Here is a 17280-nt window from a genome sequence, read left to right on the forward strand (position 1 = left end):
ATAGTAATAGATGAAGTGGGCAGTACATGACGGAAACTAGCAAAAGAGAAAACCAGTGTTGATGTAGTTGGGGGAGAGTAGTTATATAGTTCCATAAATAATTAGCAAATTTTAATTAAATGCCTGCTGTGTGCAAGTTAAAAATAATTGCTATATCTGTGATCTTGCCAATTCCTCCAAATATATAACCTAGGTATCCTACATGTCCCAACCTCATTTAAAGGAACAAGGAACCTAAGAGAACTTATTTGACACAATGGTGTGGGTTGTAACAGAATCATAGAATTTGTGTTTGGGAGAGACTTTGAAGATTAATTCATCCAGCTCATATTGCAGAAAAGGAAACTGAGACCTACAGAGAATAATTAACCTGGCAGTCTTCACCCTGGTGGTATCAGAGGTAGAGTTAGGACCTGTTTAACCCTAAATACTTTACCCTAAACTACCTTTCAAGGGAATTTAGGGGCTTCTGCAAAGGTTCCTTAATTTTTTAAATTTTTTAAAAAAACTTAAATATCATGAAAATTATTAATTTTAACTTTCTATCAGTGATTTAAATGAAAATGGATCCTTGTTAAAAATGATTGACATAAAACTTGAATGGCATAGCTCACATCCTCATAAGATAGAGATGAGTTTGAGAAATGATTAGAAACAAAATCCAACACACACTAGTGAAGAACAGTTCATTTAATGTGGAAAAATAAACTTTAAATATAGGCTAAGTGATTTATGAGATAGTCCTATCTCAGTGCTTGTGTTGTAGAAATGACCCTAAGAGTCTTAAAGGCTGTGCCAATGGAGTGTAAGTTTTGGTTGGTTCCACCAATACAGAAAGGTTTCAACAACCAGCTAACTATTTCACCTGGGGATCAGCATAGCACTTTGGAAATGCACAAAACCAAGGCTTGCTGCCAAGTGAGGCATTTCTACCACCACCACAATTCAAAAAAGCAGTCAAGCAAGGCACAGTTTCAATCTGCATAAGTGAAGGTAATTCCCACATATGTGAAATTATAGCTTTTTGATATATTGAAGTGATAGCAAGTAGATGTACTATCTAGTTTGGGTCTATATAACTATATAAATCTGAAAGTTGTGGAAGAGTATGGTGGATAGATATCAAGACATAAAAGGGTTAGAAAATAGACTGAAGAAACTGCCTGATAAATAAAAAAGTTTTCATGTATGTAAGTGGGATAGTATAGTAACAAAGTTTTCAAATTCCACTTAGAAAATATTAGGAGGTTTAAATCACAGCAAGAAGGATTTAGGTTAAATATTTTTTAAAAAAACTTCTTGACAATAAGGTACGTTCTTTATGGAGGTTTGGATTTTTACATAAGATGATTTCTAAAATTAATTTTTAAAGTTGAAGTTAGTATTAATTAATGAATACAGATTTTAATTAAAAACAAGACTTCCTCCTATTAAAATAATAAGATGAAATCTTCTGAAGCTCAAAATTGGCATTCCTGCAATTCACTGAGTAAAAGCAATTTTTGTGTTAGTATCCTTTATATTTATCCTCATTGAAGCTGTTCACATTGTCAGAATGAAAACTCCTTGAGAGTAGTGATTGTTTCATTCTTTCTGTTTGTATCTTTAGCACCTAGTATGGTACCTGGCAAGTAGTAGGCACTTAATGCAGATTGATTGATAAGAGCTGTCAAGTTATTTTGTCAACTGAGAGCGCTAAAGCAAAAGAAATAGCAGCTATTGCTGATCTCCCTTTGAAAAATAATGTAACAGAAACAACCTCCTTCACTTACTTTATTTTGGCTCACCCTTTAATACTGTATTTAGATTTTTTATTATCTTGAATCACTACTTTTATTTCACTAGATTGTTATGAGTAATTAAGATGTTTGGTTTTGAATTTTGTGGATCCTAAAATATGAACTATATATTTTAAAGTTCATACATTAATTGCAAGAAATCAATGCATCCCCCAGCTGCCTCACTACCCTGCCTTGTACTTGTTTACTTTCTCCCTCCTCAAACAATCTTGTGTTTACTTCTGGTTACTTGTTTGTCTTAATGTATAAAGTAAACTCTTTAAGGGCAGAAGGTTGTTTTCCTGTTTTTGTGTGTGTGTCTATCAGTGCCTTAAATGTAGCAAGTAGGCATTAAATAAATGCTTGTTAAATTGTAATCTAATCATCTTTAAACATCGGTGAGTATATTTCCAAAGTTTACTAAAGAAATATCTGTCATCTTCAAATATGAACCAATAGGGAAAGCTGGTGGAGTGAACCAATCCTAAATGTCTGCTATATGTAAATGCTCAGCAAAAAAAAAAAAGCAGCAATAGCTATTATTTCTCCTGTTATCCCACATGAAAGAAGCATAAAAATGATTTGTAGGTGAATTTCTTGTTAAATAATTTATTTCTTGATTTAGCAACCCAAAAAATCAGTTTAACTTCTAGTCTGTGAAATTACAGATGCTCAGTGGAAAACTGTTATATTATTGAAAATTTAACTATACTTTGACTACGTGACACTCATTCATTCATACATTTCTTTTTTCTACAATCATTTTATTTGTTGATAATTTCTTAATTGCTCAAAGGAATAAGAAATGTTTGAATTTTTTCATATGTATATGTAACTTCCACTAACCTCCTTCTCCTCACTTACTGCCCAAGTTAGGTATCTGTATATTTACCAAGGTAAAATAAATCCTGAGAATTTTGATGATATAATTAATCATATTAATATACTCTTCTTAGGAGGATTAAGATATCAAATGTGTAATGAGTGATTGACAGATAAATGTTACTTAGACCTATATAAACATCAGAATAATGTCTGGTATTTATTTACAATAACTGCTGTATCTAGAAATAGAATGTTTAAATATGTGAGCATCTGCAAGGTGTTCTGCTTCAATTTTAAGAAGTAATTTCTTTTCTGAAATTGTAAATAAACATTGTAACCAAAAATCAATTTTTGTTCACAAATAATAGCCATGTGGCCTTTAGATGTAATTGCAACATGTCTCTGAGAATTTTCTTTCAATATAAAAATTCACATTTATATTATCAATAATATGATAAAAATATATTCTTTGCATTGTTTACTAAAAACTACTGTACATTCTCTAAAAGACGGGAGAGATCCTAGGATTCTAGGTTTAGAGTGGGAAGGGCCTTGAGGTTGTCTTATCCACATATAAGGAAACTAAGGCTTCTAGAGATTAAAAGTCTTCCTTCCCCATAGAGGCAGCGAGAGGTGGAGAAGGGATTTCAGTTCAGGTCCTCTGACTCCAAAGCTACTGTTCTTTGCACAGTGCCGTGCTGCATTTCATGCGAGATGTTGGTGTTATGTGTGTTTTCTTTCACCCCTTTTTGCTTAGAAGCTGAAACCTTCAATGATATTTTACCAGGTAGATTAGGATATGATTCTCTGGTGGTACATTTTAGTCACATTCTCTTGGTGGTCTATGTCTCCTAGTTTCTTCCTGCCCCCTAAAGGACAGGTAGCTTCCTCTTATAGTAACTTTTTCTTCCTGTCTTCCCCACCAAACACATCATGAAATAATTTTGGCTAGACAGGATGAATCTACTTCCTTTTTCTATATTTCTTTTATGGTGATTCTCCAGAAATGAATATAACCTAGTATCCTATAGCAGATATGACCTGAGCAAGGAAAGAAAATTCCTTGTTCCCCTTTCTCTATGCATATTCTTCTGTATTCATCCTTTGGTTGTCTCAGAGGAAAAGGGAGAGTAGTTTCATGGAATGTGAGAGCTGAAAGGTCCTTAGAGATACTATAGATACTATAGATATCTTTTTACACATGAGGAAACAGGCCCAGCAATTTTAATAACCAAGGTCTTAGTCAGTTGGATCTAGAACTCAGATTTCTTGATTCCTTGTTCAGTGTTTTTTTCCATTTCGCCATAAGATGTAGCACATAAATATGCCTATGTATCCCGCATCTTCATTTCCAAATGTTAACATACCTCTAGTCTTTTCATGGTCAAACCATGAGTGGCTATTGTGCATCTGCTTCCTTAACGCATATTGCTCTATCCAGTGCAGTCCAGTTTCTGTTCTTACCACCCTTTTAAGATACCCAAGGGAACCAGGTATCAGTGACATAGAATGCTCATTCTTATGAAATACCAGCAGATACAGTGAATGTGTTTCCTACATCTCCCACTTTGCCACTATCTCCATATTATCCAGGACATACCTGGAACATATATCCCCCTTGGATAAATTTAGCACTTGTTTTTAAGTTTTTCTCTCCACTTCAATCCTTACAACTCATGTTGATGATCCATCCAACTCATTGACTTCATAGTCCTCTCCTTCCAGTCTTTCCACATTTCCTTTTCCTCTCCACTGATTTTGATACTTACTCCACATCATCATGGCAATACTGTGGTCTTAGTGAATCACACTTAGGACCATAATAATCTTGAGATATTAGACTTGGTGCTTCCTCTTTCTAACTACAGTCTCCTTATCAGTTATGTCATGCACTACTCTGTAGCTGTTAAACATATTCTCCATTCTCACCAGGGCCCACAGTCACACTGTCTTTCCTACTTCCTACCACTTCTTTTGTGCCTTAAATGATTTGTAAAGTGTAACATTGGTTACTGGGGGCTCTTTCAAATACATGCATTATGTAGAAATATAATGGGTATTATAAATGTAATTATTTTTAATAGGATGAAATGAACCAGGTTAAGAAATTCTTAGGTTTAGTTTAAAAACTAGATCATGAAACATACCCTTTAAAAAAGGAAATGATCTAATTTTAAGAATAACAGTATGTTATACTGTGAACATATTGTTTCTCACTCTGAATATACTGCATAAATATAAGTTAACACTGAGTTAGGTGTTGTGACACCATTTCTTGTTCAATCCACATGCAATCTAAGTTGTAAAGCATGAAAACAAAAGATCTCTAGGTATCCTGAAATGACCCTCTGCTTTATAGCACTGCTTTAAAAGTGATAGTAAGTGATCAAATTGAGTGAGCAGAATTAGGCTTAGTTTTTTTTTTTCTGGAATACAGAATAAGGACCTAGCAGAAGTAGTTTCAGGGAAATAGATTTTGGTTCAGTAATAAAGAAGAGTGTTCCTTAAATTGGCTGCCTGAGGAAGCAGTATATTCCATCACCTAGCAGTGATTCAGTCAAAAGATTAATGATCATCTACCATATATTGGAAGAATTTTGGAGCTGAAAGAGACCTCAGAGATCATCTAGTCATAGAATCATAGAATGTTAGAGCTGAAAGGGACCTTATAGCTTATGTAATTCAAACTCTTTATTTTACAGATGAGGAAACTGAGGTCCATGGATGTTAACAGACTAACCTGTGGCTGCACACCTAACTAGTGGCACAGCTAGAATTAGAGCTCAAGGATCTTGATGCCCAGAGAGGGCCATTGGGCTTTATAGAAGGGACTTTTTTTATTGGATGCAAACTTAGGGGATATTGAAGGCGACTTTTAGTTCTTTAAGATTCTGTAAAAATGATGGAGATTAGCACAGGCAATGAAAATGTGATTTTTTAAAAAAATAAAGACCCTGTTGTTATCCTTTTTTACCCAGATTGTTTATACTTGTGACAGCAATGTTAATAGCAGCTGCTGTGGAGGTGTAAGACCAATAACATCAGCACACAGGAGGGCTGCTAGCACAGATTCTTTGATCTACTTTTCTAAGGAAAGCAACTTTAAGGGATTTATAATCTCAGTTTAATTAAACATTCATATATCATTCACTTAGTTCTGGGGGAAAGTCAGCGCCCTGAACTTCAGAGTAAATAGAAATTACAAGCAGAAATTATATAAACAGAGCAAATAACACAAATCAACAGACAGGCTTCTAGCTGTCTGACCAAAGCTATACATACATAGTTACCAGAGAGAAGCACCAACATCTGGGTTTTCAAAGCGGAGGGGAGGGGGACTCCTTAAGGGCTACCCAGAATCTCCACACCAACACTCATCCAATGAGAGCCTCAAACAAAATGCTAATGTCAGAGTATATATACACTTCTTCAGAGTCAGAGGGCTTCACACCTCTCATTACCTAATTAGCCAAAGGATGTGGGCCTTCCTACAAACAAAGGCAAGACCCACTCAAAAGCACTTGATTGCCTTGTTGCTGAGAAGCACTCCAAAAAAAAAAACAGTAAAAAGTCCCACTTTGCTTGCCCTCACAATACTGGACATATGCACATGCCTGCGCGTGCGCACACACACACAAAATGCTGTATGCTTTACTTATTAATGTAAGATGTTGAATCATAATTTTTTTTCTTGGCATTGCCTTCTATTTGACCTTGTTCAGTTATTTTCAGTGATATCTGACTCTTTGTGACCTCATTGGGGGTTTTCTCGGCAGAAATACTGGGGTAGTTTGCCATTTCCTTCTTCAGCTACTTTACGGATGAGGAAACTGAGGCAAACAGGATTAAGTGAGTTGCCCAGGATGACACAGATAGTGTCTGAAGCCCAGTTTGAACTCATGAAGATGAGTCTTCCTGACTCCAGGCCTGGCACTCTATCCACTGTGCCACATAGCTGTTCCCACTGTGCCACCTAGTTTAATTATTTAATATCTATTTACATACTTAATGGCATATAATTTTCCTAGAATATACTTTCCCCAAAAATATAAAACCATTGTCTTTATCAAAATAATGATGGCTTTTAGTGCTCTATAACTTATTTTTCTAGTGAGAGCCAAAGAATTCTACCCTTCATATAGTTTTTTTTTTTTGAGACTGGCTCTCTATATTAAGTGCAAGGGCTATTCCTGGGCATTTTCCCTCTTTGATCAGCGTGGGAGCTTTCACCTGCTATGTTTTTACCCTGCACCAATTCTCCCCTCAGGCAATCTAGTGACCTCCTTACTCCTGGTGACTCATCATATTAATGTCAAAATTAGTGTGGACATCTGATCAATTTAGCCCACTGCGTCTCCTAATTTGTAAGCTCAAGAGATCTATTAGACTCTCTAGTAGGTGGGATCATAGGCATCTGCCACCATGTCCATCACTAGGTTTCATAAATTCTACCTTACTGACAAAATGTACATTGACCTTGCTCACATCTAGCTTTCCTCTTTTTGCTTCTCATATAACTATACTAAGAAACTAGAAATATATTGCCTGAAGAAAATAATAGTTGATATATTACCACAGAGAGTCTTACCAAATCCAGAGAATAAAGAGAAGAGAGCAAGTATATTAAACTTCTCATTGAGATAATTGCCTGGTCCTTTTTTCTTTTGCCTTGATTTCCCTGAAGCCTCATTTTGTTGTTTTTGTTTTGTTTTACTTAGCTCAGATAACTTTTATCTTGTATTTGTTTCTTTAAAGTCTGGTTTAGTTTTGCTTACATTTGGTTCTGAATTACTTTGGCATGGTTCTTATGTACTAAATTCCCTTTTTCTTTTTGACTAGTTTGTTCATATTTTCTTTCTGGGTTGTTTAAACCATAAAGGAGGCAATTAATGATACTGGCAACTGAATATGTAGAGATTTGATTCAACTTGCTTTGGTCAGCACACTGAATGAACAGTGTTAAATCATACAGTCATATTTTCTGCGTATTTATTGGAGAAGAGGCATTTGGAGTGAGAATGGAAACCTCTGCAACAACACTACTTTTCACCAAATTCTGTAGGTTCCATGAATGCTGTTTGAAAGCCATATTTTAACCCTGTGGAGATAATCAGCTATTGTAGGTAGTAATAATAAATAAAATCTAAGTTAGTTAAAAGTGGGGATAATTGGCTTTTGCTAATCAGTTTAGCTCTTTAAAGAAAAAAAAAAGGATAAGAATGGTATTCAAGGCACCTCCATGCTATATAGTACTAAGCTCTGATTTTATCTAAACCACCCCTCCCTCTTTTGCAGAAGCTATTGCGACAATCTTGGTTACCATCCATTAAGTGCTGCTGACTTTGGAAAGATCATGAAAAACGTCTTTCCAAATATGAAGGCACGCCGCCTGGGCACAAGAGGCAAATCAAAATATCCTTTACTAGAACAGTTTTCAGTAATCTCTTCAACACTTGCTTACAGAACATCTGTTGTTGTAGTTCAACCACTAACTAAATTTAGAAACAAAATTAAGTCAACAAATGCAAACAACTAGAAAAAAGTAAATTCTGTTTTTCTAGCTATCATTAGACTTCTAGAGGAACAGCTTTGAAAAAAGACTACTTCATCTGTGTATCAGGATAGTAAGATAGCTTTACCTGACTTCTTAAAACTATTTATATTACTTAGTGGTTTGATCTCATGTTCCTAGAAGTAAAGATATTTGAGATACTTCATAGTTCAGTAAGTAATCGAGCACATTAACAAAATGAAAGAGAAATGCTGATTTTTACACTCTCATTCTCTTGTTCCTTCATAGCTTTAGAAACTTAAAGCATCTTGCTACAAAACCATAAACACTATATAAACACTGTAGCAAAATGTACTAACTGAAAGATCAGCATCAAAAAATGTTCAACCTGGCAGTTAAAACATGTACTGATAGAAAATAAAAGTCAAGTCAGAAGAAACCTTTCTTTGTAGTGGGGAATAAAATGTAGAAACAAGGAAAAACAAATATAAGTAAAACTGGGGAAAACATTAAAATATATGATAAGGTTTCTGAAGGAGGTCTTGCATTGCTTGGCAAATACATAGCTAAGTCTTTGATGTAATAACGAAAAAATTAGCTAATATGGAACAAATGGGAAGAAAGGAAAAATGAGATGGCTCATGTGGTATTTTTAAAAAATGGTCCAGTTTTTTATTAACCATTTATTGTTTTCTGGATGTGTTAAGGATTTCTGAAGGCTTCTATTAAGGCTCCTGAACATAATCAAGTGTGTTCAAATGTGTCTTTATCATCTTAAAGATGAGAATTTTATGTGTTCTAGTGGGAGAAGCATGAGGGGAGAGAGAAGGTTAAAGGCCTTGTGACACTCTTAAGAGATGTTTTGGCCAACTGCCCCAGCGAGAGTTTTCCCTTCTTTGTGCCAGGTTTCCATTTGGCTATTCCTCCCTTGCTGACCAGTTTCTCTGAATTAGCACAACTTAACAGGGCAGTTTATCCATAAATTTATAGCTAGTGACAGTTGTTTAGTTTCATTTCAGATGAATAAAATTTTACCATGTCCATTTCATTTTAAGAGGATTCACATTATACTGAAAATTTGATTTTATTAAGGGTTTTAGTAAGATAGACATTACTTTGTACTGATGATGTTTTGATTTCTACATGATTACCTGGAAAATATTGAAAGTAATCCATTTTTATTGAAGAGTATTTTAGCACTTAACTCTTTATTACATATTGCTACAGTGGACTAAGGAAAAAAGCTTTTGTTCATATGCCAACACTGCCCAACCTTGACTTTCATAAAAGTGGAGATGGGGTAAGACAATTTGTTTTCTTTTTTACTTTTTACTAGAAATGGACAATTTAGCATCAGCATTGAAACTCATGTAGTATAGTCAGATTTAAGTAAAAATATCACCAAAAACTGCTTTTAAGAAACTAAAATAAATACTCCTCAGAGCTTTATAGGCTAAAATGTACCACAGCCTATAACAAATTATTTGTAATTAACAATAAAATAGAATATAATAGTTTTAATGGTTTTAGAAAATATTAGTATAGTATGCAAATGTTTTTATAAACCCCTTTTCATAATTTATAACCTCAGTCATATTATTTCTGATGCCTGTGAGCATGTACTTACCATTTTCATGGCTATAGTAATCAGCTAATTTCATTCTTTTTATACAACAATCATAGGTTTTGATTTATTGCTTATATATTGAGAATGCATGTTCTCTAAATGTACTTGAATAGAATTTTTCTTTGAGCTTTCTGAAAGTTAACTTTTCCTTTTTCCTTTGATTAGTTGGAAGGAGCCGAACCTTCCGGGCAACTCCAAACTGTTGATGAGGAAGTTATCTCTGCTGCCTGCCGCCTTGTGTGTGAGTGGGCCCAGAAAGTATTAAGCCAGCCATTTGATTCAGTCTTGGAATTAGCTCGCTTCCTTGTAAAAAGTCACTACATAGGCACCAAATCGATGGCAGCTCTAACTGTAATGGCAGCAGCACCAGCAGGTACTAAATTAACTACTGTTAGAAAGCTAAAACTAACCCAGGGGTCTTGACTAGTCAAAAATAGCTGTCATACTTAGAATTGATATAAAGAAGATTTTAGTCAGAAGGGGCTGGCTCATCCCCTTAGTGTTAAGGTAATTTGATGAGAGCTCTCTTGTTGTGATTAACCAGTGTATTCAAGAAGTTTGGTAAGCTTCCGAAACAGATAGTAGGATAAAATGTAGCTCTTAGTATGCAAAGCTATCTCTGTGTATGTGTGCTGCTGTGCTGCTTTATGAAAATTTTTAAGATTAACCTTATAGAATTTCATTAATTCCTATTAGCATTGCTATTTCAAATTTTGAAGTATATTTTTTTCAAATAAATTTCTCCATAAGAAAGCATTGTTTTTAATTATCATGATTTTCACATTCCTTGAGAGGCCTTTTTATTTTCAATAGGAAACAAACATATATGATGTGACAGGCATGATGAGATTGATATTTAAACTTATTAATATCAGAACTTAGGCATTCAAAAATTTCCCCTTTAAATGAGTCTGTTTGGGAGGCTATACACTAATCTAAAAATACAAAATATTTTTAGAGTTCTTTTGGCATTGCCTTCAGAGCTATTTTGTAAGCCATATAATAAAATTATCCTAATTATTTATAATCACACCTTGTTTTAATCTAAGAACTGTATTAGCCAGTTTGAGCATTTGCCTTATTTATTAGACTTGTCTCTGACTTTTAGCCAGTTAAAAAAATGCACCCTTAGCAGATGAAGATTCATCACTTTTGAGAATAATCAGAGGAATATATGGTGAGAATAAAGGCAGTTTCATATATGTCATGAACAGTGGTGGCATCATTGGATTGTATAGCCTCCCAATGTCATTATTTTGAAATGGACAGCACCCATTTACATATCTAAATTCTGGTGTGTTTATTTTAAGCCATTACTTTATAGTTTATACTTTGCATACTTATGAAAGGTAGGTCAAGTTTTAGTCAGTTTATTGTTGGAAATAAAAAATAAATACAGTTTACATGAAAAGTTGATTAACATATAAGCTAAATCCATCCTAATTCTGTATCTCAAATGGAAATATAATCTTAAGAAATACCTCATGTTTCTGGTGGCTTATCTAGTCTCTTATGAACTCTGAATGACTTTCTCTGTCAAAATACATCTACAAAAAATTTTAAATGTCTGTGTTCTGTTTATATTGCTCTTATTTTAAGATTATTTTAGGACCCATATTTTGGCAAGATTTTATAATTTGTTTATAATTTGACTCCTTTCTCTGGATTTGAACTGTATAAATGGAATCTGAATTACAACTAATATACATGCATGTGCAAACACATGCAAACTACATTCTTTAAAGGACCTAGCTTCGGATGTTGTAGTTACTGAAAACAATTTTGTTTGCTTGCTTTTTAGAATTGTGTTTGTGAGGGCTAGTAACTGTGTGTATATGTGAGAGATGGACAGATACACAGATGCACATACATATACATACGTACATTATTATATATACCTACACACACACACACACACACACACACACACACACATGATGTGGTGACACAGTAAGTACAGGGTGTTTTTCCCCCCACCAAATTTAATTTAAAAAGTGTGATTGAGTAGATACTGAGCTAGCTAGCTTCAGAGTCAGGGAGATATGGTTTGGGGTCTCATTCTGACATCTCCCAGTCATGTGACTCAGGGCATGTGCTTTCACTTCCCCACCTCCTCAGGTGCTTTTTAGACTATGAGTAGCAGAGGAGACACTGCTCTGCATTGTTAAAGGACCTTCCAAACCAGGAGTCCCTCCACTGATGAAATCATAGGCTCAGCCAAACATAAAACAAAACAGGAAAATTACAGTTGTTACCTATTGTCTCCATAGCCTATGAATATTCTCAGAGGTGGCAGCACTCTTTTTGTCTTTTGAGTGTGGATTTGATTTGAGGAAATTTGCCACTGCCTTCTGTTTAACCTGGGTAAGTGGCTTAAACTCTGGGCCACAGCTTCCTCATCTCTAATTGGACAAGTCTAATTGGACAAACTTCTTTCAGTTCTTACATTTGTGAGTCTGTGTTGGTCATTTAGGACTCAGCACAATTTTCCCCATAGAAACAGTGTTGTACATGGAGATTAAGTTCTCATACCTTCCCACAAAAGCCTATCTAGTAACTTTTTAAATCTGAAATATGGCACCAGTAGTGATAATAGAAAATCTAACTCCTGTTTGTAACATTTTATGAGAAAATCCATTCAGAAATAAAGCCTTTGAAAACAGAAATACATTTCTACTTCTTACCCCTGTTCAACCTGCCCGTCACTGTGAGTAGGCCCAGGACAGGAGTGCCAAGTAAGTAGGGATTAATGAGAATAGGGTCAAAGGTTTCAAATTTTAAAGGAATGAAGAGTTAAATAGATTTTCTGGAGGGGGAGGGAGTAAATAACTGGTACAGGGGCAACAAGATAAAAGGTCTGATCAGGCAAGGCAAGAGTTGTAGCAGAACAGGGGCTTTCTCTTTTTTTCTCCTTTATGGTAGACTATTGTCTTTGGAGAGGAGATGGTGGGTAATATTTAGAATTGGGGCCTGGGAATATGAGTAGTATGAGGAGCACTTTGTAGGAAGGATATTCCTGAAACCCCTTTTATGTAAGGAACTTAAATAATTTGGACACACCCAAATTAGGAAACTGTAACTAAAAGTCAGCCTCATTTCTGTCGAATAAGGTAGTGACAATGTCTTGTTTCAGAATGAGGAGTGATTATAATGGGATGAAACTGGTTTTTGTGTGATTCTCAAGACACAAAGTAGAAGATGCAAACATTTTTTCATTGTTATAAGAATAAATGTATAACCTGTCTAGGAGAAATTCGTTGAAACTGTATGGCTGTGCTTAATAGTTCTAAACCATATTTCTCTTGGTCTTTCCCAGCCCTGCATGTCATAGTATCTTTTTACATATGCTATTTTAATCAAGGAATTTCCTTTTTGTCTTGAAATGTGTGTCCAAGGTATATATATTTCTTTCCTACTCCCATTCCCCCAAATAATTTTTTAAAAAATTAAATCAAATGTCCTGTGAAAAATGAGAATCTAATTCAAAATAGGCATAAGAATTCAAATAATTTAGTAACCCATACACATTTATTACTTCTGACCTTTAGTTTTTCTTGAAATAAAGTGATTTCAGTTTTATGATGGTACTATGGCCACGTTCCAAATTTAAAATCAACATTTTAAGACAGTATCTTAAAAAACTTTTGACTAATGTAGTTTATAATGAATGTTTTTCTTGACCCTGTCTTTTTGTTCTATCCTCCTTCCAACATTTTTCTTACTGCTGAATGAAAAAGACCTTTGTTCATCTACCGACACTTTTTAAACCTGTTTTAGTACCTGATGATTCTGATCTATCACGTAGAAATTCTCTGCCTTGCTTCTTGTTTCAGTCTGTTCTCCATTCATGTATAGCACTTTGCAGCAGTAGCAGGCCTAGAAATACTTTTATGGGACATGTGACAGGACATATACCATAGACTACAAGTCACAGTTTCATAAAATTGCTGTATTTTTTTCCTTAATAGTATTTTTTTCAATTACATTTTATATACATTTATAAAATTTTACAAAATTACATTCTTGTGAGATTTTGAGTTCCAGATTTTTCTCCTTCCCTCTCTACCATTTCCCCACCCCAAAACCACAAGCAATCTGATATAGATTGTACATGTGCAGTTTGTTAAACATAAAATTGCTTTGTTTTTAAGGAGAGGATTGTTAACAAGCATTTTGTTGTACAATTTGTATGCTTCATTTTCTTTATATTAAAATGTGTTTATCAGAGGAATGGATTGAATTTTCTTCTTCGTAAATCACTTTTCATCACTTCCTGTACCTGCTTGCTTTGAAGAAAACACTTGGTAAAAATCTAAAGCCCCATAGAAAGATGAGCTGTCACTGTGATTATTAAAGATCATTGACTACTATCTATGATGAGCTTGTAAAACATGCGTGATGGAATTTGTTCCTCTCTGCTTCTGACAGTTCTAAATGTAACTGTTCTTCCTTGAAAAGCTATCATTTGCTTCAGAGAAAATTTCGCTTAAGTGAACAATATTTTGTTATTTTTATATTAAACTTTGACATAAATCCTATATGTACTTTAAGTTAGAAGTATAAAAATTGCTGAAGGGAATAATTTTTAGATGTGATGCTTTGGTTGTATGTAACACTCCTCTGCACACATTAGGGACTTTATTTGTTGAACTGCTTTATAAACCTTTGTTGAGTTGTAGATTACAGATTTATCAGGCTGCAGCTGTTAACAGAGTAAAGGAGGTTGCATTTAATTTCTACTTTTTTATTTTTCTTATTTTCAGGAATTAAAGGAATCACCCAGCCCTCTGCTTTTATACCCACTGCTGAAAGCAATTCCTTTCAGCCTCAAGTAAAGACTCTGCCATCTCCTGTTGATGCTAAGCAGCAGTTGCAGCGGAAAATCCAAAAGAAACAACAGGAACAGAAGCTACAATCTCCTTTGCCAGGAGAGTCTCCAGGAAAGAAACTAGAAGGAGCTACAACCAATGGAGTAACTAGTATTTCTAATGGAAATCCTCCAATCCTTTCTCCACAGCCTATTGGTATTGTGGTGGCAGCTGTTCCCAGTCCTATTCCGGTAATGTTATCAAGCTACTTTTCAACCCTTTCAGTAAAATGTTTCAGGAAATTACAAAATTTAAATGAATAACACAGAGTCATAACTGACAAATTAGCATACTATATCAGTAATATTGTCTTGAGTAGTTTTCTCATTTTAATTACTCAGTATTGTAATTATTTTGTCCATTGTTAATCCATTATAATACCATGTAATATAGCTAATCTTTGGGCCTTCCCCCCCTTTAACTAAAACTGTGATTTCATCAGTGTAGTATCCTCCCTATGAAGAACTCTTTCTCCCATTGCAGTTCATCTCCCTGTCTACAGTGTTAATCTTACAAAGTTCTGAAACATTGAGAGGCTAAATGACTTGCCCACCATCACATTGCTGGCAGGTACAAGAGGTTAGATTTGAACCCAGGTTTTCCTGACTCTGTGATCCATTCTCTGTCACTCTACCAGCCTGCTTCTTATTGCTACATTATACAATATAAAATCAACTACTTTTGTATTCTCTTTTGTAAAAATATAAGATGATTTCTGAGAGAATAAATGTTAAAATTTCCAATGAGATATTCTGTGGTCATTTTTGGTTAGAGTGTGACCAAGGTCAAAGATTTGATAATCATGAAGGCCACAGTTTTTCTCATTGGGAAAAAAAGTTCCATTCAAAGCCACAGACATCATAGTTAGAGCCAGTCTTTAAAAATGCGCAATATTGTGGCAGATGTGTGCGGATTTTTCCCCCCTTGGCTATGCGTATTTGTCAGGGGGGAAAATGTATGTTGTTAGTTTAGAGGGGGGGCAGATGAGACTCTGTAGCTCCCAATGTAGTAAAATAGTGTGGTGTAATGGATAGAGTACTAGAGGTAAAGTTAGTAAAACCTGGGTCCAGTTCTGCTGCTGGTGCTTATTAAGCTATGTGACCACAGTCAAGTCACTTAATCGGAGTCTCAGATTCTTCATCTATAAGATGCAGATACTTTGGTAGTACCTATCTCACAGGCTTGTTGTGAGGATTAAATAGTATAATCATGTAAAGTGCTTTGTTTACCTTAAAATGCTATAGAGACGTCAGCTATTATTATTAGTTTTTATTATTGTGATTAACCAAATACCATTCATCAATCAAAGTCCTTGTCCTTCTGAGAGTGAGATATAACATCGTCTGCTGATACAAAGGAAATATATCAGTATATTTGAATGTATACATTAAGCCGAATGTATACATTCAATTCTGAACCTGATTCTTCCATTGGCGATATCTGTCAAAGTTACATACGTTGATAGACAATATCTTAGGCTGACTGTCTAATTGCAGATTATAATCTAGACGATAGACGTTCTGTATATACTTGGTTTTTCCTGTGTGGATAATTGGGGGCAACTTCTGAAGTGATTATGGGTGTTATCTAGGAGGCTTTGCAATATTCCATGGTTTGATGCCATCAACACAATGTTGTATGTGGACAGGACCATTTGGTGGACCTCACCATCTCTAAAGAATCCTTCTTCAACTTGGATAATGTGCAGAATCTTCTTCATAACAATGGAAAGCACCTTGGCCAAGTGTATGTTTTCCCTCTTTTATTTCTCTTGATGTTAATGATCACAAGGTGAAAGAAGGTTATCTTTGTTGTTGTATCTTTACCAGAATCTTTTACAGTTTTGATATGGACAGAAGATGCCTTGGCAATGTTTTGCTCTTATTAAGCAAGTGTTTTTTTTATCATCAACAAACAATAAATTCAGTAGGATCTTGTATTCCCCATGGTTTTCAGTCAGTTTTATGATGGTAGAATATTTATTATCTTATGTGCAATATTGCCTGTGAAAGCCTGCCTATCCTCTTCTAGTGCCCTCATCAGGAATACCCTTGATGTGTGTATGTAGATTATTCTTAGGAGTTTCTGTATGGATGGGAAAGTAGGTGGGTGCTCTAATAATTACTGATATTTTCTTTGTTGCCTTTTTGGGGAGGGGGAGGAGTAAGAAAGTTCAAGGTTTTTTTACCCATGCCTTAGGTCTCTTCCCCTCCTTCAGATCCCTTAAGAATTGATTTCTCAGTGCCTTTTAGCACTAGTTTCCTTTCAATATGCCTAGTCTTGTCCACATGTTTTTCTAATCTTTGTTTTCTTGAATGTCATTTCAACTTCCTTTACCAACATGTCTGGGACTGTGATGTTACAGTCCAAATGTAATGACTCTACTGTCTTTGATGACTTTAAAAAGTTCATTGGAAAAATATTTGTAGATCTTTCACATATTTCATGTGTACACATATAATTATGGAATAAATCTCTTGAATAATGAAATATTAGCTGCCTATCAAAATATAATAATTTCTGATTCAGAGATTTTTTTGGTGCTCACCATATCTTCCCCCTTCCAGTTCATTTCTCAATGAAAATATTTATGATAGGCATGTGATATCTAATTAGGCTACAAGGCTTTGGCCTCTTTCATTACTATTTCATTATTCTTGAACTACATTT

At 34.8% G+C, this 17280-nt stretch overlaps 1 protein-coding gene across 2 annotated transcripts in view; it reads left to right on the forward strand.

Moving 5' to 3' along the window:
- Positions 1-17280, forward strand: part of RFX7 (regulatory factor X7) — a 181508-nt gene that overhangs the window by 156499 nt on the left and 7729 nt on the right. For both annotated transcript variants that reach the window (XM_036735415.1, XM_036735416.1), the window contains 4 exons: positions 7899-8015; positions 9331-9415; positions 9908-10115; positions 14506-14801. In XM_036735415.1, the coding sequence (XP_036591310.1) occupies positions 7899-8015; positions 9331-9415; positions 9908-10115; positions 14506-14801 (706 nt within the window). The remainder of the gene's footprint in view (positions 1-7898; positions 8016-9330; positions 9416-9907; positions 10116-14505; positions 14802-17280) is intronic.

This window comes from Trichosurus vulpecula, chromosome 8, assembly GCF_011100635.1.
Source record: "Trichosurus vulpecula isolate mTriVul1 chromosome 8, mTriVul1.pri, whole genome shotgun sequence".
Lineage (NCBI taxonomy): Eukaryota > Metazoa > Chordata > Mammalia > Diprotodontia > Phalangeridae > Trichosurus > Trichosurus vulpecula.